General features: G+C 45.8%; 2 protein-coding genes across 10 annotated transcripts in view; one reads left to right on the forward strand and one right to left on the reverse strand.

Annotated features, from left to right (window-relative positions):
- Positions 1–719: 719 nt before the first annotated feature.
- Positions 720–6,605, forward strand: gldn (gliomedin). Of its 2 annotated transcripts, XM_076731800.1 has the most exons (11): positions 720–839; positions 1,690–2,055; positions 2,582–2,633; positions 2,722–2,739; positions 2,879–2,977; positions 3,504–3,596; positions 3,753–3,860; positions 4,163–4,246; positions 4,336–4,461; positions 4,614–4,764; positions 4,846–6,605. In XM_076731800.1, the coding sequence occupies exons 1-11, from the start codon at positions 816–818 to the stop codon at positions 5,309–5,311; spliced, it is 1,587 nt and encodes a 528-aa protein (XP_076587915.1). In that variant the 5' UTR covers positions 720–815; the 3' UTR covers positions 5,312–6,605. The 2 variants fall into 2 exon arrangements, with proteins under 2 accessions (XP_076587915.1, XP_076587905.1); XM_076731790.1 differs by lacking the exon at positions 720–839 and having other exon boundaries at positions 1,270–2,055.
- dmxl2 (Dmx-like 2) overlaps positions 5,871–22,538 on the reverse strand; it is a 38,884-nt gene continuing 22,216 nt past the window's right edge. For 3 of the 8 annotated variants that reach the window (XM_076731732.1, XM_076731724.1, XM_076731716.1), the window contains exons 32-54: positions 22,112–22,510; positions 21,325–21,507; positions 20,943–21,239; positions 20,650–20,841; positions 20,458–20,534; positions 20,057–20,187; positions 19,322–19,567; positions 18,439–18,522; positions 17,013–17,203; positions 16,763–16,896; positions 16,583–16,668; positions 16,208–16,409; positions 15,145–15,262; positions 12,860–12,946; positions 12,587–12,708; positions 11,051–11,189; positions 10,091–10,151; positions 9,767–9,894; positions 9,571–9,648; positions 9,340–9,431; positions 9,201–9,253; positions 8,877–9,094; positions 5,871–7,799 (exon numbers count right to left, since the gene is read on the reverse strand). In XM_076731732.1, the coding sequence (XP_076587847.1) occupies positions 7,590–7,799; positions 8,877–9,094; positions 9,201–9,253; positions 9,340–9,431; positions 9,571–9,648; positions 9,767–9,894; positions 10,091–10,151; positions 11,051–11,189; positions 12,587–12,708; positions 12,860–12,946; positions 15,145–15,262; positions 16,208–16,409; positions 16,583–16,668; positions 16,763–16,896; positions 17,013–17,203; positions 18,439–18,522; positions 19,322–19,567; positions 20,057–20,187; positions 20,458–20,534; positions 20,650–20,841; positions 20,943–21,239; positions 21,325–21,507; positions 22,112–22,510 (3,528 nt within the window). In that variant the 3' untranslated portion in view covers positions 5,871–7,589. The other 5 variants (XM_076731750.1, XM_076731741.1, XM_076731768.1 and 2 more) reach the window with 4 other exon arrangements.

Raw genomic sequence — 22,538 nt, forward strand, 5'->3', positions numbered from 1 at the left:
CCCAAGTTTCTTAGAAACAGAGAGAAGAGGCGCTGGGAGGATCAAGCTCTTTGGAAGACGAGTCAGGTCATCTAGCTGTCCTTGGCCTGGAGAGGTATGATGGACACAGGCCTTTCAGCGCTGTGGTAAGAAGATGTAAGCCTCAGAGATAAGGCTGCTTTCCCAGCAGCTGCACTTCAGGAAGGAGGAAACAGAACCACAGAAGGTCAATCAGAGACCAGAGGTGGAGAAGATTTTGTGGGCATGTGGACACATTTGCGTCATATGGCTCATGTTAATGGACCCAGAGCAGAGTGAAGGAGAGGCAACAAAGGAACGACCTCAGTGCTCTTTGGATTGTATGTGCGTTCACATCTGCACATCTGCTGCACATCAGCATGTCCGGTGACTGGCTGTCAGTGACCTACAGCCTCAGGCAGGAGTCCACACAACAGAGCTCAGGACGTGGATCTGACAGTAACGTTGCAGCTCTCTACCTCTTCCTGTGTGTGTGTCCACAACACTTGTACAGTAGGTCAGCTACGCGAATCACCAGAGAGGCCAATTAACTGACTTACTGAAACATGCTGTGTCGTTACTGAACTAATTATCAAATGGGCCAGCTACACCTACAGTCGAAAGATGCACAGCCAACCACCTCTCACGGTGAAGAATGCTACGAATGCCCGGAGCTGATAGGTTTCTGCTCAACTGTCTTTTTTCTGGCGAAATGTCTCTTTTCTGGTCCAAATCAAAGCAACGGAAATGGGTCGTGGTCGCAGTCGGTGGAGGGAAGCTGTGAGGATGTGAAGGAGGACCAGCGCCCAGGGGGACAGATGAAGGGAGGATACAGGAGTCGGGTAAGAGAGGCCATGAACCATTGAAATTGATGCTAATGCGTTTTGATTTCATGTATTTTCTTTTAATTCTGGATTGGTTCTGTCGTAATGATAATAATATGTACGCGTATGTAAACATCAGCGACCAGCCAGTTTGTCTGGTGCAGTGCGTGCTTTCATTTGGTGTGTTTATGAATGCTTTCATGCATCATGCTCTTGTGTGTGTGTGTGTGTGTGTGTGTGTGATGTCAGTCTGCCCACGGCGGTGCAGTCGAATGGGTTGTGATGAATATAAATCAGGTGACTGAACAGGCGGGGGTTTCTTCCCAGACAAGCCCAGAAGATTGTGTAATGCCCACTCCTACATACATACACTGGTTTGTATGCACACACACACACACACACATATTACCACAGCCCCTTCTCCACTGGTATTTACCAGTCTGCCTTCAGATAGACCACCCGGGTGGAGCGCAGACACTGAGGCTGACTGGACTCTATTTGGAGCTTTCAGATAATCTGAACAGGAGCTTGAATTTCAGCTGAGGACTTCCTTCCTGTTGGATTAGTTTGTTGTTGTTGGTTTGATTTGATCTTTGCTGGCAGCATCTTGGGTTACAAGGTCATAAAACTTGAACTTTCTCCGTCCGTCTGTTTGACCTTTGTCCTTTTATTTTCACTGCCTTGCTGGAATTGTGCTCGCCTGTGAATGCTGAGGTTGGCGGGCGACGCTCAGAAGAGAGGAGGTGAAGTGGTAACCATGTGGATCCCGACCCCCAGCATGACTCTCCCTCAGCGGATGGTGCTGTACGGGACGTGCATCGTGGCGTTAATTAACTCTGTGGGCCTTCTGGTGCTCTTGGTCCAGCAGAATCAGCAACGTGCCTGGCTGGAGCAGACAGAGGCAAGGCTGACGGAGGTGGAGCAGAGCTCGGTGGTGGAGTTCCTCCAGGAGGTGCCAAGAGGAGCAGCGGGGATGCAGGCGGAAATTCCTCAATACCAGTACCAGTACCAGTACTCCAGGAATAAGAGAAGTGAAGAGCTGGAGAAGGAGCTACAGCAGGAGCATCACCAGGAGGAGGGACAGGTGGTCCATCAGCAGGAGGCCAGCCAGGAGGTGGGAGAGGAGGCCGAGAAGAAGATGCAGCATGAGCTGAAGCACAAACACCGACACAGTTACCACAAAGCCCACGTGCAGGATGACATGATGATGATGATGACTTACTCCATGGTCCCGGTGAGATGCTGCTGGTGGATTTTATTTGACTGAGGAGTAGAGCGGAGGTGCAGGCAGACACATTTAGAAATAAGACGCAGCACATGGTGCCATGTGTTATGTTGTCATTATGGGCAGGGGTCCTGGGGTCTGCATTCATCAGAGGGCCTTAAGGGGAACTGATTGATTCCTAATTTGTTTGGGAAAGCTGTATGCACCACCAGCACAACACAAACTGAAATAATCCGGGCTTCAGGGAAACACCTGCTTTATTATGTAACCTCGAGGCCCTCCAGTACATTTTTAGAGACCTGTGCTGAGCTTGAGCATTTCCAGTTTGTGCTGCTTTGTGCTATAGTTAGCCAACTTTAAGTATATTTTACGTATATTTTACTGATAATACTTCAATGCTTTATTGCAGTACTAATTAACTTCGTAAGTTTTGCTTAAAGGAGTATTTTTGTAGTGGTCTATCACTAAATACTAGAGGGGGGGGGGTCAATGATTTAGTGATTTATCATATTTTGATATTTTCTCTTGTCTTCAGATCAAATTGTTGATCGAGATTTGCAACAGCACCAAGGGAGCCTGCATCACCGGTATGTCTCACTCATGTCCTGTTAACCAGCTACTCATGTCCAAAACATCACTTTCTACTCTCTAACATCCCCAAACCTTCTGTTGCAGGACCCCCGGGACCGCCTGGTGAGTGAACTCTTAATCCTGGATCCAAATTTAAAATGTAGCCATACTGTATGTCTCCTTTGTGGTTTAGTGACCCATATCCTCGCGAAATGTATTTTCCACTCTGCCCATGGTGAAGATTTTTTTTGTGTTACTGTAGGTTTGCCTGGTGCGGACGGTATGCCCGGCCACAATGGGACTGATGGGATCCCCGGTCTGAATGGACTGCCCGGGGCTGATGGGAAAAGAGGAAAGAAAGGTAAGGAAATAGTGAGGCTCTGTTCTGTTTTTACTGCATGTCCATTTTTCTGAAGGCCTCAGGCAGTGCTGGCCATTTTAGTGTAGAATAGTACAATGCAACAGTCAAAGGGTTGAGTGTAACCTGGGGTTAAAAATACCAAAATGTAAAGCACACACAGTCACTTAAAGTCATACAAAGACACAAAGTCAAAACATACCAGCACAGCGTCCTGATCCATCCATGTTTCATAATGGCTGCGGTTTTTATTCACAGTGGATTCTGCTTGGAATTCATAAATGGCCGAAGAGGCTGAAACAGCGCCCTTTCTCTCACATTGTCAGATAATATTATTCATCTCTGCGGTTTCGGGCTTCAGCTAAATTAACCGGAAATATTCTCCCACTTCACTCTGTTCTCCTCCACAGTGGATGGCATGATTCACCCGAGCAAGTCAATGGAATAATTCATGGTTTTAACAATAGAGCGAAGTGTATTGAGTTTATGAATGCCGTCTCGGAGCTAGTTTGCATAATGTCGTCCGCAGGACCGCCAGGTGACAAAGGAGACCCGGGAGAAAAAGGAGAGCGAGGGGAGCCTGGAGAGATGGGGAAACCGTCCAATGATGTCATTATCGAGGGCAAGTAGAGCTTTACACTCTAAACTTCAATTAAAATGATGAAGGATAGAAAGAATTCTCACATATAGGACGTCAAATCTGATGAGAATAAATCTGTTTCATGTTATATTTTTTACATTCAGAGTGTTTCGATGTGGTCCTCTCTTCTTTGTACAGGTCCTCCTGGTCCTCCTGGACCTCCAGGACCTCCTGGGCCTCCTGGGCCTCAGGGGCCTCCCAGAACAAGGCACCACAGAGCCAACCTTCAGGCTGCACAGACCCTGGGTAAGAGGCCTTTTTTGGCCTGCAGCAAACACATGCTCTGCAACTGACATTGAAAGTTCATGCTCTGGGAAACGTTCTCAACCACGACGTTCATGTTGGAGCTGTTCTGGAGCTTTTCATATGACATGGCGTCATACATGACTTCTCATCCAAGACCTTAAAGTGTTCACATAGCCACATTCTCAAAGTATTGAAATTTGAACGTCTGTTGAGGAAAGTTGTATGATATGATTAAAAGCTCCAGAACAGCTACTACAGATTCTTTTGCCAAGTGAATAACTTCATATGAAATCCTTTAACAGGGCTGTTGCACGCGATTCCAAATGATGAGACCTCATCGGTAAGGGAGGCGGTGAAACTACACGAGCAGCCTGCGAAGAAGAACGGTGCGTTTTCAGAGTGTCTACGTGCACAATGTGTGCTGTGTGCTAGAGATGGGAGCATCATCTAAGCCTGTTGTTTTGTTTCCCCTCAGACTGCCTGATCAAGTCTCTGATCAACCCCAGGAACGTGACGAAGATGGAGAGCACATTTGGTACATGGATGAAAGACACGGCTCGGTTGAACGATGAGCGAATATGGGTGGCGGAACACTTTTCTGGTAGGTCGTGGCTGAGGACGTTCAGCATGGACTCAGAGACAATACAGCAATCTTTGTATTTCAAACCAGGTCAAGCAATACAAAGATGTATGACAAGCTCTGCACTGTTTTTCTAGCAGCTGGCAGTGAACGGTTTCCTCTTTCTCCTCCAGGTCGTGTGGTGAAGGAGTATAAAAGCATCGCCTCCTTCCAGAACAGCAGCAGTAACGTTGTGGATGTCAGAAAGTTCTACCAAGGCTGCGGCCACACTGTTCACAACGGTTCCTTCTATTATCACATCGCTGGCACTTCCAGCATCGGCAGGTAAGCAGGCACACCGTGCGATGCAGAGTCCGATGCTTTGCTGTGCTGATTAACAACTCGCTGCTTGTTTTTTTTCCCCAGATTTGACTTTCAAACCAAGAAGCTTCACACTCTCACTATAGAAAACGCTTTGTACCACAACCTCGCCTACCTGCTCCACAACTCCAAGACCTACTTCAAGCTGGCAGCAGATGAGAACGGCTTGTGGCTGATCTTTGCCTCCAGCGTAGATGAGAGCATCACGGTGGCCCAGCTGGACCAGAAGACCTTCTCCGTCACGTCCTACATAAACACCACCTATCCCCGCACCAAGGCCGGCAACGCCTTCATCGCCTGCGGCATCCTCTATGTCACCGACACCAAAGACACCAGGGTCACCTTCGCTTTTGACCTGCTGAAGGGAAAGCCGGTCAATGTGACCTTTGACCTGAGGTCTCCGGGCGGAGTGCTGGCTATGCTCTCCTACAGCCCGAAGGACAGACACCTGTACGTGTGGGACCACAGCTACGTCAGGCTCTACGTGGTCCACTTCATCTCTGACGAGTGAGAAACGCCGTGTCATGAGAGACAACATGCAGACATGACTGTTACACAGCGAGAGCAGAGAGCCTGCTGATTACCAAATACTCACTCTGTCTTTGGAAAGTGGTCACATTTAGGTTTTGAACAGATGTACGGACAGTCATCAGTTTCACTGAAGGAAATCAGGTTTTGCTCCATAATTATTGTGATCCTGTCAGATAAATAAATAAACACTGCTGTATTTATATCCTGCTCCCAACACACAGCACATGTGAGATTTTACTAACAGTGTGAAAACTTTTTTCATTTTGTGTCAAACAGTTTATACGAATTGAACTTATAACTCAACTTTTGTGGCCGTTTGTGTTGTAAGTTGTTCCATTATTTAGTGTATTTGCATGACAGTTATCTTTCATGTATTTTTACATAGATGTACATGTTGTTCCCTGATATTCTGTACAGACAGTCCGTCCGTCTGCCTTTGTGATGAATAATAATAATAATAATAATAATGATGTCCCTGCTCGCTTATTCCTCTTTACCGAAAAACAAACCCAAAAAATAACAGCGCCAATTCCACCTGATGAAATAAAAAGAATTTATTCACTTTACAAAGGTAAAACTCTGACCATGACCTGTTCTCTCACACACCTCCAGGCTCAAGTGCCCTAGTAAGCGTCTACCCATGATATTGGCTTCTTTTTGCATTATTACATGCACACGCACATACACACCAGACACCAGTAGGACCATCGGTAAAACACTTAAGATACATACAGTACACGTAGTGGGCAGAAAGAGGGAGAGAAACACAAATCTCTTTAATAAATACCATACATACACTTAACAAAAGTTACAACTAATCCAGCTGGTATGATACAAACCAAAAATAAAGAAATGCTTTCATGTTTGTACAAGCTGTTGTGGTATTTCATATATATATATATATATTTATATCATTTATATATTAAAACTATTTCAAACGTTTTACTACTAGGCCAAATAAAGCCAGACATTCATTTGTATATAACAGTTTCTTCCTCAATAACCTATTTATTTGAAATAAACTTTTAGTGTCTCCAGAATTTGAGTGCAAATATCTATTCCTTATGGATGAAACGGTAAAAACAACTAGCGAGGTAACACACACTTACATACAGTAGACTGTGCTGCACATCTCCCAGTCAGATACAGTAAAACCTCTTACATTCCTAAAATAAAAGGCAATAAGTTAAATAGTTTTACAAAGGAATGGTCAACCAAACAAACACAAACATATAAATAATTTAAATAATAAAAAAAAAAAAAAAGAAGACAAATTCAAGAATATTTTGTGCAAAACCAGAAGTGAACCTTTGTGTTTCTTCTCTGGGTGGGTGGGCGTTCAGGTTTGGACCAGACAGATGGAAACATTGAAATCACAGTCACAGGAATAAAACACATCGTCTTCCAAACAGGAATGTTCTAGCGGTGAGTCTGCCGCACAAACAGGCATTTGAGGGCAGGGGGGGGGCGGGCAGGCGTACAGATGGCAGACACAGCAGAGTAAACGCACACCCCACGACCAAACCGGGCCGGGTCGAGCCCAAACCGGGAGAGGCCCGAGTGAGTGACGGGCAGCCAGTGAAGAGGGGAGTCGGGGAGTGGGGGTGGGGGGTGGGGGGGGCGTCACTATAAGAGCAATGCACCATCAACTCTTCCATAAGGGCTGAGAAAAGCCGGGCAAAAAGGCAGAGGGGGCAAAACCATTGAAACAAAATGCAGATTCCAACAACTCGATTCACACTGGAAACCACTGACTTAAGAACAAACCACAGTGCTGGTTACAGTAGATGCTAAGAGATTTCAGCTGTGGGCACAAAATGACGACAGTTACACACTTTTAAAATTTTTGCTTGAGCACTTTTACAGAGCACTATCAATAGACCTGTGATTGCACCGCGTAACGAGAACAGGACATGCATAGCTTCCCTATGGACACACTCTAAGAGTAGAGATTCTTCAATAAAATTACAATAAATCTAGCTTTAAAATCAAGTATGATACCTTTTTCTTGTAACTTTGCTTTCAGCCTTTGGGAAAAAAGAAATATTTGCAGCTCCGTTTCTCATTCTGGATATGAGTTACACTGAGTGTAAACCCGTGAACACTGCACACGCTGAAAGAGGCCAAAAGCGTGGTGATCTTTTGACGAACTCCCCATCAATTACACTATTAATGCCTAGCGAGTGTTACATAAGCCTTTTGCGTTTTTTTTCTTTCTGTTGCTTTCCTCTTTGGACCCTCAGAAGTGGAAGTCGGCATTACAGGACGTCAACCAAGCTGCTGGGGATATTGTAGCGGTCTGGGAGGACCCTCATCTTCAGGGTGCCGTCTGCCCCGCAGGTGAAGATTCGGTTTCCGGGCCGCGTCTCCACCTGCATGACGCCGGCGCCGATGTTGCGGAAGATGGACTGCTTGGCGTGCTCGGTGCTAAAAGAGTGCATGAGCCCGTGGCCGGCTAGCTTCCACACCTGGAGGCAGAGACGGCAGAGGGAGAGAGGACGGAACAGGCGTCAAGTTTCTTTTCACACCGACTTACTGCTCTTTATTAAATCCATGACGCACAGCCTGCTGCTGCTATTGTCAACTGCCAAGTTCAGTTTGATTGCTGCGACACTTTCTCAAAGTGGTGTAAAAATGATTTTGTCCAAAGCAATTGTGTTTCTGCTCTTTATCCAATTTATAATAACTGATAATCAAGCCGACAAATGTCTCACCGTAACCAGCATGCCATCATAAGCAGAACTCTGAGGCCAAAACTGTCTCGGTATATCAGTGGAAACTGTGTCTTAGATGTAAGAGTGACGTCTGTTTCTGGTGCAACGTCATACCGCTGCCACTTCAGTGAACAAGAGCAAACTGAATACTCGCAGCAAATGCGCAGAAATAATGGAGTGATGCTCAAAATGCAAATAAGCTATTTGAACTACACACTCTCCTGCCAATAGATGCATTGAAATCTGAATCAGACATCACATTCAAAACAACATTTTAAATGAGTCTGCAGTGATTTATAAATTCATGACATGATCTGCTGGCAGCAGCTGCTTTATACGGATATGAAAGCCTCCTCCTGCAGTTCATTAACTCTCTGCAGGCGGCTGAAGGCAGCACGACAGATGCGCTAATAAATGTGCAGCCTTTGATTTCGGCATGGTGGTCCACTGTGTTTTCCTTTCATTAAATCACGTGCAACAACGGGCTGCTCCAAAATAACCTCATATACCTCCGCACACATCACACGGGTCGGCTACAACAGTACAGTATTCTGCTTTTTATGCAGGAGACGTCGGATTACAGGGAATCATTAATAACGTGCGTCATGGCCTCCTTTCCAACTTTCTTTTTAAAGTCCGACTCTCCCCAGACTATTTGCATATACAGTATTTGTCTGATAACATTATGAGCAATAAGTGTCAAAACTGGACATTTGACCTGATTTTCTGTACTGAGAATAAGACATTAACCCTCAGTACACAATCCAAGCCTGACTGTAAAAATGAATGTGTTTTGGCAGGTCCGTGAGCGACTGATGGAGCATGCGTCACCTTCATGTTGCCCTCTGCAGAGCCAGTGACGAAGAAGTCCTCGAAGGCATCCAGCGCAAGAGCCTTGATGGCTGAGTCATGAGCCTGGAAAGTGTGGAGCAGCTGCCTCTGGCGGATGTCGAACACGCACACAAAGCCCTTTCTGCCTCCAGTGATCAGCAGCTGCTGTTTAGGAGCATACTGCAGCACAGTGGCCCCGTTCTCATGGCAGGGGAACGCTGGAGGGGTGGGCGGGAAGAAATGCGGAATTGGATCACAAAACATCTTGATATACGGGGGAAAATCATGAAAGTATTTTTACTGGAAGCATTTGGGATTTCTTACCGTGGACCATGGTATTGCTAGGTGAAATCAGAGTATCCCACAGGCAAACATTTCTGAGGGAAAAACAAGACAAGGATGATATTAGTCGACACTGAAAGAGGAGGATTAGTTATGGTTCAATGGTGGTGCAGAAGCAGACCTGTTATCATTGGACTGTCCGGCCGTGGCGATGAGGCTGGAGGACGTGATGAAGGCAAAATCACCGCAGGTCTTTGTGTGGCACTGCCAACTCTGTGGGCAGGAAGAGAGCGACAAAACAAGCAGCACATATTCATTTAGATGCCACATCTTTCGTTTTTTAGTCTGAAGATGTGTATGCGTGTACTGGGGTGGTGATTAAAGAGGTGAGGCAGGTGAGTGGTGACCTCACCAGGTAGGGTTTGGGGTTGGAGGATGTCTGGTTGACCTGCCAGAGACTGAGGAAACCCTCTCCGTCAGCAACTCCACACTGGAAGACAAGCAGAGGGGAATGAGGACAATCACACCAAACACAGACGCTGCTGTGTGTGTGTGTGTGTGTGTGTGTGTGTGTGTGTGTGTGCGCGCGCGCGCGCGTGTGTGTGTACCTTATTGCCTTGGGAGTTAAAATAGAGGCGGGTGACTCGAGCGTTGCCTGCTTGTCTGAAGCAGATGAGCTGCTGAGGTCTGTTCCATTCAAACATTCTCACACTGCCATCCTGAGCCCCTGTCATGTCTGACGCACATGTACGCAAACACACACACACACACACACACACACAGAGGAAGAGAAACAGTGAGTGAGATGGGAGCAGACAGAGGGGAAGGGAGACGGGAGGGAACAGGGAGAAGGAGATGAGGAGAAACCAACTAAAAGACGATCATAATTAAAACACACACTGCTATGAAGAGGCTTCAGTGTGCACACTTACAATACTGATAGATGGGATGGGATGTCATTCTCTTCACGTTATTTAGATTCCTCTTCATAATCTGAAAAACATCGATAAAAGCATTGGTTTATCAACAGAAAACATGAACATTAAAGTTACTATAATGATGAAAACGTCTGTGGGAAACAATGGGGCCTACCACACGTTATTTTAACGACAAGTGCAAACGCATGACGTTAAATTGAAATGAGTCTGACGTTTGTCGTGTTTTCAGACAAACTCATTTCCAGTGAGCACATTTCAGTGTGAGCCAACCAGTCAGTGTGGCTTGAATTATCTGCAGAAAATTGTGCTTTTTCCATTTCATCAATATTTCTGTTCTGATCCATCAATCCCAGTCCTCCAGGATTTGCAAACACTAACTTGCTGTTTCACTCATTTATCAGGAGTGTTGGACAATGTTGGTTCTTTCCTGCTGAATAATATTCTGCTACGACCAGAAACAAATCTCAGCAGATGAGGATCCTCTGACTATCCATCCAGGCATTGAGAGGCTGGATGTGAACTAACCAGACCCCAGTGCAGACTTGAAAGAGCCCCTCCCGTAATCCACTGAACCGGCGTGACTCCCTCTGTCCTGTCTTTTTATCGCCATGGCAGGGACACGTCGAACCCTGCCTGCGTGTAAGTGTGACGCAAATCTGTATCTGGAGTCGCCGGCTGTGAGACCTGCTGCTATCTCTGTTTATACGCGCCCATCTCTGCCTCCCAAACACACCCCCTCTTTGTATCTGCCTCCATAGACTCAGCAGGCCAACTGTTTAGTCGGCATGGCTCAGTTTGGCTCGACTCTGATAAGAATTAAAACATTCTATGTCTATAGGCTCCGAAACAGAGCTTAGAATCCCCCTGCTGACGATTACTGAGAACTGCACACCCATTACTGCCTGCTTTGACTGTGTTTGTGTTTATCCGTGCTTGAAGCGCATAGACTCGTACCACACTGGCTCCCATGCTGGTTTGCCCACTGCCGAGCCAGGGCATGGACGCAGAGACCGGCATCTGCGGCGGCGCAAAGGGGACGGAGCTCGCCTGGGCGATGTTGGTATGAGAAGAACGATGGTCGATGTCGTCAGAGCTGAGAAACAAAACACAACCCGTCGCTGAGATGTTTAAAATACGGATGATGAACAAAGACTCAGTCGGCCATTCACACACAAAACACTGAAGTCAGCTGGTTACTCACAGGGTTTCTGCAGGGTTCACAAAGTTAAGAGCTTTTAAGATAACACCACATAGAATGCAATGTAATACCGTCATACCTGCCCAAGTCTGACAGTGGTGATGATGGAAGACCAGTAGGGGCGAAATGGCCCAAACTAATTATTATTATATCATATTTTTTCATTACTTCTCAGCAATATATAATAATAATTAATTGATAATTATTAAAAGTTTATACTAAACGACACAATGAGCTTCCTAGATAGAGTGCTGACGAGGTGTGATGGCACTGACTGAAACTCCACAAAAAGACTGAACGTCCTCCTGCACACACAATCCACTGCTGCAACAATCTCACTTTTAAAGGTGTGTAATGTCTCCTGACAGCCCGCAACTGGATACAAAAACCTTCTATAACAAACATGATTGCCTCCAGCAGGCCTTCAGCGCACCCTGTGCTAAGAGAAAGTCTGGGAGACGAGGAAAACGAGCCTTTTATCAGGATGAAGCTCAGGCACCGTTTCCTCTGCTATTCAGTGCACAATTCATTTGAAGCATTAAGACCTTACCTGAAATTATGTAGAGGTGTATTTGTTGGGATATGAGCATGTGATCAAGTTTTCTGGCCCAAATCAGAGTCTTTTAATATTGGTTATCTGCTGATACCGATCCCACACTAATATTTACCTGAATGTTGATTAAATATGTGTCTGACACATTTAAATACCATGTGAGGGTGAGTGCTGGCTCAAAATAAAAAGCAACTGGCCAACTGGTTTGTTCACTACGCTTTGCTAATAAGAGAGGAGAGATAACAGTTTTGCGTGTATTTTACCAACCCAGGTGTCAGAACAGAGTCAATCAGCAGTGCGATCAAATCATTTCACACTGTAATTTTCACTGTCATGCAGAGCACAATGCTCGCACTGCAGAGCCCGGCTGTCATTAAGCAGCAGAGCAGCAGGCTGCCGTGTAGCGCAGTGAGGAAAGACTCAGATTCTGATTGGCTTTACTGTTGTAGATACTGATCCATTCAAACATGCCTTGATCGGCCCCGGCATCCCCCCATTATGACTGGTGTTTCTGGTGAAACAGGAACATGCATATTCTTGATGATTGGTGTATAGTGGTGTTTTGCAATCTCATGCAGGGTGCACCAAATACTCAGCATGACATGGAAATAAATATGAACTAAATAACTGTTAATCGTGTGTGTGTGTGTGTGTGTGTGTGTGTGTGTGTGTGCAGGAGCAGTGAGGATTAAAACTGTTTATTTGAGAAATGCCACCTATGATCTGCCCTGAGCCTCACCTGCGGGACTCTTTATCAAAGTCCTCCCCAATCCAGGTGTAGGGTTGGACAGCCACCAGGCTCGACACGTCCACCTCCTGGACATCATGAGTGGAGGCCAATACTATCTCATTGGAGTTAGCCTGGAAACGGAGGGGAGTGGGGGAGTGGGAGGAAGGGTAAAGAAAAGACAACATTAAAGGTGGACTTGGCAACAGTTTGCTCTAATTTCCCAGAAAGGAACTGATAAGTATTTGTTTTCAGAGGGAGGCTCTTGGACAGGATATAGCTTACCTTATTGATGGCAAATGCCATGATTATGTCAGACTCCTTGTGAATGATTTTAGCTTTTCCTCCTGGGTAGCCAAGATCTGCCTCCACCTGGAAAAGTAAAGAAAACAGAATACATCAGGGTTCAATATTTTAATAAAATGAAAGCTAAAACAGGGGGCTCCGGGGCCACTGACTGAAAATTTGAACAAAGTTTAGAAGCCTGTTGTTCATAAATTATGTTAATTTCCTTTTACGACATGTAGGGTGCTCAGATCTAGACTTCCAAAACAACTTGCTTTGGGCTATAAAGTTGCTCCAAAGAATATTCCCACTTCACATGAATGTAGCACAAAGTACAGCCACATTCAAAGGGGGGAGAGCAGTAATCACAGCAGAATGTCACATGTAGAGGTACACAATTAAATACTGACTATCTGGACTGTTGATTTGGGATTCCCCTGTGACCACACCCTGCACCATTAGCAAGCTTCACACAGCCCTGACAGTGAGCATGCAAGTTAGTTAGTAGGTCTACTGTATGTGCCAACTCTCTTAAGGGGAGCTTGATTTTTTTTTATTTGCTTTTGGGTCCAGCAGAATCAGTCCAGCTAGAGAGGAGGAAGGAGTGAGAAACACAGGGAGACGTGTTATTGGTAGGGATCGGATGTGAGGTTATGTGAGTGGATGTCACAGGTGCCCCAGTGAGAGGAAGAGATTAGACGTTAGATCTAAGCCTCAGAGCCTTGAGTAAATTTTAGGACAGAAAAATTGCCAGAGCAGTCACTGTGAGGCCAAGCTGGGGCGGAGACACCGAGAGCTTCACCCAGTTTGGTGCAACTGTTAACCACAACATGCAAACCTGTGCAACTGGTGCACAACGGTCATTTTAAAGTTTGATGCATGTGTTCCTTCAAGCTTGGCTTTGCAGTGACTCTCCCAGAAAGACAGAGCGACGGACAGACAGAGCCAGGGCCCGGGCTGGTACAGTAAATGATACTACCTTATAGGGACTGCTAGCTCCTGCTATGCAGTTTTGGCTTATACGGTCCATATGGTTCTCTACAGGCTACACAACACACACAGAGGCAATATAGACACAGAACACACACCAACACGGCACAACACAAAACACATGCACAAACACAGAAAAATAAAACATGGGATGAAAAGAAAATGTAAAAGGTTGACAGGAACTTTGATGTATACTTGGTGATAAAATGTAAATTGCTCTGCAGTCCGCCTCATTGGCACAGAGCTGCAGTCATGCAGCAGGATGGATGGAGGCAGAACTACGGATCGGACTGCTACAGTTTAATCTAAAGCAAGACGGTTACCACAGTTAGCAAAGACCAAAATCAATGCTGTAATCATAAAGAAACTCAGAATCTGGGACCATGATCTCTGGGATTTTTGTCTAATTCTGGACGGGCAGCTTCAGCAGCAGCCTGTCATGGCAGTGGTTACATAATAATGATTAGTTCTAGACACCACAGAAGGCAGTGAACTGTCCTGTGCTTTGGTTACAGACCACGGAGTCAAAGCAATGACAATGACAATAACAAATACATACAAGCAAAAGAGATAAAAGCTTACTGAGCACTTCTGTGTGTATTACAAAGACGTGACGTGAATTTAGAAGTCAGCCAGTCATTCATTTAAGGTAAATGATTAAAGTATGATGATAAAAACCTCCATAAACCATCGCCTCCGAGCTTAAGTATACTGCAACTGCAATGCAAAAGACTACGTGGATAATGTGGAGATTCTGGTTTCTGGTGGCTGTGCAAAAAATACTGAAGTTAAATGATGTACTGAACTGGCCCATATACAATGACCTTGACAAAAATAACAATAACACCTTCTATGATACACAAAAGATTTTCTCTGATTGCGTGACAGCTGTGTCAGTCACCATCCTTATGGCCGTCATGTTCAGTCGTTATTATGGCGAACTTTAAGCCATTTTTTTCAACACACACATACAATGTTTCTACATCTGTCGATCCGGGCATTGAAGTTTAGTGACAGTAACTTGAGCCTTTCAAAGGGCACTTTTCTTTTACACGTGACTTTTAAACCTTTAGCTGTTAAATGAGACAAACACACTTCTAAAAATGTTATTTCCAAAAGAACACAGTCTTATATTTGGACCAGTGCAGTACTTGCATGAGGGGAAGTGACCAAAAAATAAAATGTAAATGAATAAACGTGACTTAAATTAAACAAGGGTAGGTTTAATCATCACAGCTAATGAACACTGAAGAGAAAACAAGCAGATTTTTTTTTAATGTCTGTGGACCACTGACCTCACTCTGCTTCCTTTTCTTAGTAAAGATGTACCGGATCAAAGTCTCCTGAAGAACTTCCTGTTTGACCAGGAAATGCCAGAGACGTCGGGCTGGAAAGGACTGATGGTTCTTCGTCCTGAAAGAAACAAAATATGGAGGCAAATCCGATTGGTTTTCAGTTTCATGGAAAACAATATGACTGAAATCTGCAGCACATGACTGAATGACTGCATCGGTAATATGGAAAGAGCAAATGAAGCCACAGTGATTTTAATAGTGAAGTTTCCCTTCTGTATTATCCAAACACACAATATACAGGATGTAAATGAAGTGTCAGTACAGTCACATCTGACCAATGACTGCTCACTGTTTGATTAAGTGTTCTGGGTGTGTAAACTGGTTGTAGAGCCAAAGTATTTTCTAAAGAAGTAATCAACTTAACTACTTTTACTTTATGGCAGAGTTTATGTATGTAATTAATTTGGACTGACATTGTATTTCTTTTTTGTTTTTTTGCCGTTAAAATGTGTCTTGGGATTTGCTCCTGTGCTTGCTGTTACTGTTGACAGAGGTCTCTTATTTCTCAAAGCAACAGTAGAATTGCTGCTGACATATTTGAGGAGAGCGCTCTTTACGCTTTTATATTTGCATGTTTTCCGTGATCTGTGGATGTATCTGACATAATCTTTGAGGTGCTGTTTCATATGCAGTGTATTTTATCGGTCTTGCTCTCGGGTGCATCATCTATGATTGATCTTTTTTAAAACTGATCCAGGCGGGCTCCTGAGCTACAGTCCTGTCCTTTAGTAAAATGAGTTAGTTTAGATATGTCTTTCATTTGGTGTCTGTTGTGACTCTCTGTTTGGTGTCTTTTTTTGTTTTGTTACTGTGCACTTCGTATCTATCCACAAACAAAACTCAATATTTGCTGAAATAGCTGTTAAGTATTACTGTTACGACTAGTGTGGTCTATTCCAAATTTAGAAAGTAAAATAAAACTTAGATGTTGTTGCATAAATGCCCAGCCTTAGTGTGAGAGCGCATCTCCATTTTTGCATGCTGTGCATGATTTAATGCTCACTTGAAGGGTGTGTTGTCTGGCTCCAGCATGGCCTTGTGACGGAGGATGGCGGGTCCACCTCCCGCGCTGAGGTCAGTGGGGTAAGTGTTGATGTAGTTGGGAGGCGGACCGTCAAACTTGTTCATTCGCTCCAGCAGAAGCTGCTCCCAGTTCTCTAAAGTCTTCAACACGGCGTTGCCGAGAGGGGAGGTAACTGGCAGGTCTGTGACACAAACACATATGCATGTCAGTATAGAGTGAATACTGCATACAGCACCAATGAATATCTTATGTGTATTTATATACATTCTCAAATCACAGTATAATAATTCAGTGTATCTTCGTAGTGAATAAATCGTTTTGTACAGAGATTTAAGGAGCTGTTTAGGTGTGTACCTGTGAAGTCAAGGCCAGTGAGAGGGAGGAAGTTCTTGACGTTGTGCTGAGCCAGTTTCACCATGACCAGGCGGATCAGAGCCCAGCTACGCATCGCACAGACAGACAAGCAGAGAGTTTAAAATCTGAAGCATCGGCTCCAAATTAGGCGGCCGGAAAACAAAAGAGGGTGAGCCCCACCTGTAGGAGTTGGGGTCAGAGTGCTCCGTTATCTGCGTATCAGAGAGGAAGGCGTCGTCATCATCTTCATCATCCTCTGCGCCGCTTTCGTCTGAGTCGCACAGAGCGTTGCTGTCGGACAGCGGCAGGAAGGGCTGGGAGGGAGGAAATAACGATGAAAGAGGACGAAGTGGATGAAAAGGCAGACAGGGCGACAATGAATCATTGATCTAATTGGAGGATTCCTCATATGTAGAATTCGATGCCTTACTTTGGCCACAAAGTAGTCCCACATGCTCAGCTCCGGGGGGATGAACTTCTCCCTGTACGCGGGTCTCTCTGTGGGCACAGGAGGCGGGGTGGCCGGCGTCTCCTTTACAGGCCGTCCAGGAACGAGCATCCTCATGTTGAACCTACGTCTGTATCGATCCACATCCTCCGCTGGGGGCTGAGGGGGAGCCGCTGGAGGGGGGAGGAGAAGAACGAAGAGATGTTATCTATCAAACACAATGAACTCTGATAAGGTCAGTCTGCTGCAGACTGCAGTGTGCTGCAGTTTTGAACAAATGATAAGGATGAGCTGAGACTCAACACCATTTTAAAGCCAGAAGAAGGTCAAGAAACAGACCGGGGGGAAGTGAACTGCACCCAAACCCTGCACAGAGCACGGCATCCATGACAGGGATGAACTATAAATGCTGACCCATTACCTTAATCCTCTCTAAAATCAGATTCTTTTCTACAGCGAAACTCACATGAGAGACACACTTGGAAGAGAGGGAGACAAATGCACAAACAAACGTTTAGGGTGGAGGCACAGGGCAAGACACACGGGGTTGTGCACAAACCTGCACCGTTATCCTTGGCGACTATCTCTGGCATCGCACCAGACAAAACAAGACCAGAGTAGACAGTGCAGTTAGACACACAGATAATTAAATAATTGGATCAGTAAATATCGGAAAGGAAATACACACAAAAAAACACATCAAACATCAATGGTGAATTTGTTAAGCAGTCATGTTTTAAGTGTTTTCTTGTATCCACAGCACTTGAGGGAGGCAAACGACTGTAAAATGTTTATTTAGTTTAAAAATGAGTGTTAATCAGAACATGATAGGGAGGCATCGATGTGTAACATTTGCATACGGCTGTGTGTTTGTGACATGCATGTTTAGTTTGCAGCGGTGCTCAAATAAAAAAAAAAAGGGGGGTTTTAACATTTGGCAAAGTGATTCCTATCAACATCTGGCATTTAAGATCCCCCTAAGCAGCTCCTCAAAGGGCTCTTGGCTTTGCTGAGAGCTATCTCAGACTCTACAGTGATAACGAGTCTAAATGCCAGCCCGTATCTTCCTCCCCCACAAACACAACGTGAGCGCAGATTACTTTAGCCTAATGAATATGAATGAACGTGTCAAGTTCAGTCAACACACTAAGACTTGTACAGCAGAGCTACTCAGGAAATGGCTTAATTTCTACGAATCTAAAAAACTGACAAAACAGCTGAATCAAGTCGCACAAGAGCTACAATCAGTGCACGATCTAAGTATTACCTCGGCTACAAACAAGCAAAAACTGGTCCATTCACGTTCTTTTTCGACATTTAATGCCACAAACAGGACAAAACAGAACCAGTCATGCAGTGCCAGCTCTACATCAGCATTCTACTAGTCTAAAAACCTCTCGAGGTGTACCTGGTTTAGTCTCAGATTCAGATTTAGTCTGAGAGGGCTGCTCAGCCTTGTCCTCTGAACCCTCCTTGCTAGGCCCAGCTGTTGCTTCAGTGGCATGACGGGAATGACACAATGAGATGAGCATAGAGGACGTTACAACATGTACATGCAATGCAGGACACGCACTCACACCGACACACACGGCTGCTGGCTTATCGTAACACTGAGCACAGACTAAGCCTTCACAGCACTAGTGAGCTTTGTTATTTTTAATGGGCATTCAGTCGTAGCTGCACGAGAGAGAGAGGAGGGTAAGTCAAGCATCTGCAACAATGCAAACCTCTACAGTTACCATGCACTGCAATCCTGCAAACCAGCACTGCAATCCACCAGCCCAGTTACTCACAGCTGGCCTTAGTTGCTGGTGCCACAGTGCCCAACCCCTCTCCCCTTGAAACGGGAGGAGGGGGTCGTTTGGGGCGCTGGGTTTCAGTGGGGATGGGAGTGGGGTTTGGGGTGAGGCTGCTCTGCTCAGATCTTCCTGCCTCCTGAGATTCCTCTGGCCTGGCTGCTTCAAAATCAGCTGGCACTGAGACACAGGGCAGAGGGCACACTCACACAAGACACTACACAGCGGCGGCAGCAGCATCTTAGGAGCATCAACAGGACAGGACTAGGTGTATGTCTATGTCACTGTGGGGATAGGCCTGAGGGATGGAAGCGTTGCCTCAGATCAGAGATAAGTCAGGATGTCAGAGAGTCAACAGACAGAGCAGAAGAGGACGACGGCAAGAAAAGAGAACAGGGACAGGGACAGATTATGAAGACCAGGGAGGGAGACGAAGGACGACAATGATGATGGAAATACAGGTAAGAGTCATCAACGACAATACAGTAAGCCTACCTGGTGGGGCCTCGGGCCTCTTTGGCTTAATAATGACTTTGGCCCCTCCTCCAAAGACAGAGGCCCACACGCGGTTGTTGAGGGGATGTGCTGCCAGGCGGAAGAGTTCGTTGCTGCTGTGCGTGCCCAGGCCGTGGATGAGCAGCGACAGATAAACAGCCACGACCGCCTCGCACAGCAGCACGTTGAGCCTCGGCTGATCCTCCTCTCTGGCAGACGTCAACAGAGAAATCAGAGACGACACACCTGCAGAGAGAGGACACGCGTACACACAACATGGCATTTGCGGTAGATATTAACCTGCAATTTGCAAAAAAAGAAAAAAAAAAAGCTTCCACAGCAGAACAAAACATTATCTCTGCACAAGGCAGAACACATTTATGAAACATTCGCATGATGGCGTGATCAGTCTCTGTCTTTCCGTTTCCTTCCCAGAGGCCATGAAGCTCCTATTATAGAACACCATCTGCCTCTCTGCATAAACACAGACGGCCTGCTTTGCTCTGCTCTTCCTCTCCCTCTGCTTTTCATATTCTCCCTCAATCATGCCTTTGATGCTCAGACATATGCCATTTTCCCTTTCTATGCATTCGGCAAGATTCTGGGATATGATCATGACTTAGCTTCGGACTCATTAAAGCTATTTTTGAGAGCATTATGACAAAAATGTTAATGAGGAGCCGGGCCCCTCAATCCCACAAATGCGCGTGGTTGGAGAAGCACAGGCTTTGTTACCTGGCCACTGTGCAGGAGCGGAATTTGGAGTTATGTGTTCTTCAATGCTTTCTGTGCGGAGACGTTTCCTCTCACTGAGCAACAGGCCCTGGTACACCATCCCTGTAAACTGGTTGGCCTCAGTCTGGCTGCTAGAAAGCCAAAAGCAGAGAAGAGAAGACGTATGAGCTAGAGTCAGGGTGTGGTGAGCTAAGTTTGGCATCAACAGTAAATTTCCCAATATGTTTGACTCCTACTTTAGCTTACAATGATGTCATTTCAGGGGAAAAAAGCAGCAGTGTGTGTACAACAGACATCAAAAAAAGCATTTATGATGTTGAACAAGCCATTTTTGTTTTCAGGATGGCAAACAGGCAGAGGCTGTTGGGCCTGAGGCGGCCGCGCTGCAGGGGCACAGTTACCTGTAGCTGTGGCTGTCACACAGTGCTTGATAGATGCAAGCAGACAGAGACGCTGCTAGCGTGTGCAGAGCATTCACCTGAGTGTGAAAGACAAACACATTTCACGTATTCGGCATCGAAATGAACAACTTCAGATGACTGCGAGAAAGGCTGCAGACTCTGTGCAAAGTCTGAACCAAGTTAGACTCTGACCCGATCATCCATGAAGTCAGGATGCGGCGGGGCCTCCATGAGGGTGACGGTGTGGAGGATGTCGTGAATGTGGTTGCTGAGGTGGAGAACTGGATTAGCTATGACCGTCTTGGTGGGGGCAATGCAAGCAGATAGCAGAGGCAGTGTGGTGGGCAGAGGCAGAGGAGACTGCAGCTGCTTAACTGTGAGTTCCTACAGAGTGAGACAAGGAGATGTAGATTTTCTTTGGCTTTGCATCAATGCAGTAGAAGTACATAACATAAAAGTGTGTACGGGTGTGTGTGTGTGTGTACCTGCTGGCTCTCCTGCAGAAGGAACAGAAGCTCCATGCGAACAGAGGTGACTCCTCCTCCCTTGGCTCCATGAAGGCTACAGTAGGACAGAAACACCCTCAGCAGGGCCTGGTTCTTCCTCAGCCACGCCTTGCGCCTCTCGGAGTGCTGCTGCTTGGCCTGAAGACGACGCCGCTCCATCTGGTGGCGCTCGTAGGCCCCGGCCTCTGTGTTCTCCAGGGCCTCGTCTGATATGTCCACTGACGCTGTGCGCTCCCCCCAACGCTCCACCTCTGAATCTTCCTCCTTCCCCTCCACCTTTAAATTGAATTTATGGTGCATAACCATGGTCAGCCAGGATGAAGAACATAACGGAATTACATCTCATATCATCAATGCGTACCTTGTAGTTGCAGATCGTATGCATGGCAGCGATCTCTTTCTCGAGCCAACTGTAGAGCTGAAAGCGGAGCTTTCCTCCATCCACCTCAAAGCCCGTGGCCAGCGTGCGCAGCTCTGTCATCAAGATCTTCAGACAGGCACGGAACTTCAGCTGCTCTGCTATCACGTCCACCTCTGACTCACCCTGAAATATTTGAGAGCGAGTTTAAGGAAATGCCCCGCGCTTTGCAGACTCGCTGACCTTACGGGAGCATTCAATTCTGTCAGGGCTCTTCTCTCAAGCACACTTTCTATAAACCTCCAGAGAGTCTGTTCTGGGTGCAGTCTTAAAGAGATTTTGTTTAAAAAGCAGCCTCAAAAATAGCCTCTAAAACAGCCTAAATAGCAAAATAATGGTGCAAATTATGAACGTAAATTCCACTATGAACCTTTCTGAAAAATATTTTGAGCTGGACTGCAGGGTCAAGACCTCAGATCTGGCCGTATATATATGGCAGTGATTGGGAGTCTCATCTCCAAACACATTTGAAACCCTCCTCTTCCATGTGTCATGCCATTTCAGCCACTTTCGTCTGAAATGTTGCAAAACTTTTGGTTGCAAATCAGACAATGTCTCTATATCCCAGTTAACTTACTGTTCAAGTTTATAAATATATAAGACTTTTTTTAAGACTTTATTTTTGAGTAGATTTAAAATAGAGGAATCTTTAATGTTTCAAGTTTGTACAATCCTCCTATCCTATAATCATTTCAGTATTTGTAATTTTACAGACAGACATTATTCCTACCTGTGAGTTCTCTCTCTGCAGTTTGGAGCCACTGGCCCCTGAGCCTCCGTCTGCTTTGGTCTCAGCCTCCGGTTTCTTCATGGTCAGACCATCATCATCATCCTCATCTTCATCATCATCCTTATCATCTCCCCAGTCCAGATTCAGCCCGTCGTCCTCCACCTTTATCATGGGCTGGCTCCAATCCAACCCACCCGCACCTGCATCGTTTCCTCCCCAGGCATAGGCAGGGGCTGCTGGGGAGGCCCAGTCCACACCTCCCTGGGTGCCATTTTCCAGGGGCTGACTGGAGTTTAAGTTGGCCTTGGATGAAGCTTTGCTAAGAGGTGAGGAGCCAGATTTCTTGGTAACTTTGGGAATCTTGGAGAGCACTTCCAGAGCCAGAACTGGGCAGCCCACCTACAGAAGATGTATGCATGGTTACACC

The sequence above is a fragment of the Chaetodon auriga genome, chromosome 1, assembly GCF_051107435.1.
Source record: "Chaetodon auriga isolate fChaAug3 chromosome 1, fChaAug3.hap1, whole genome shotgun sequence".
NCBI classification, from domain to species: Eukaryota; Metazoa; Chordata; class Actinopteri; order Chaetodontiformes; family Chaetodontidae; genus Chaetodon; species Chaetodon auriga.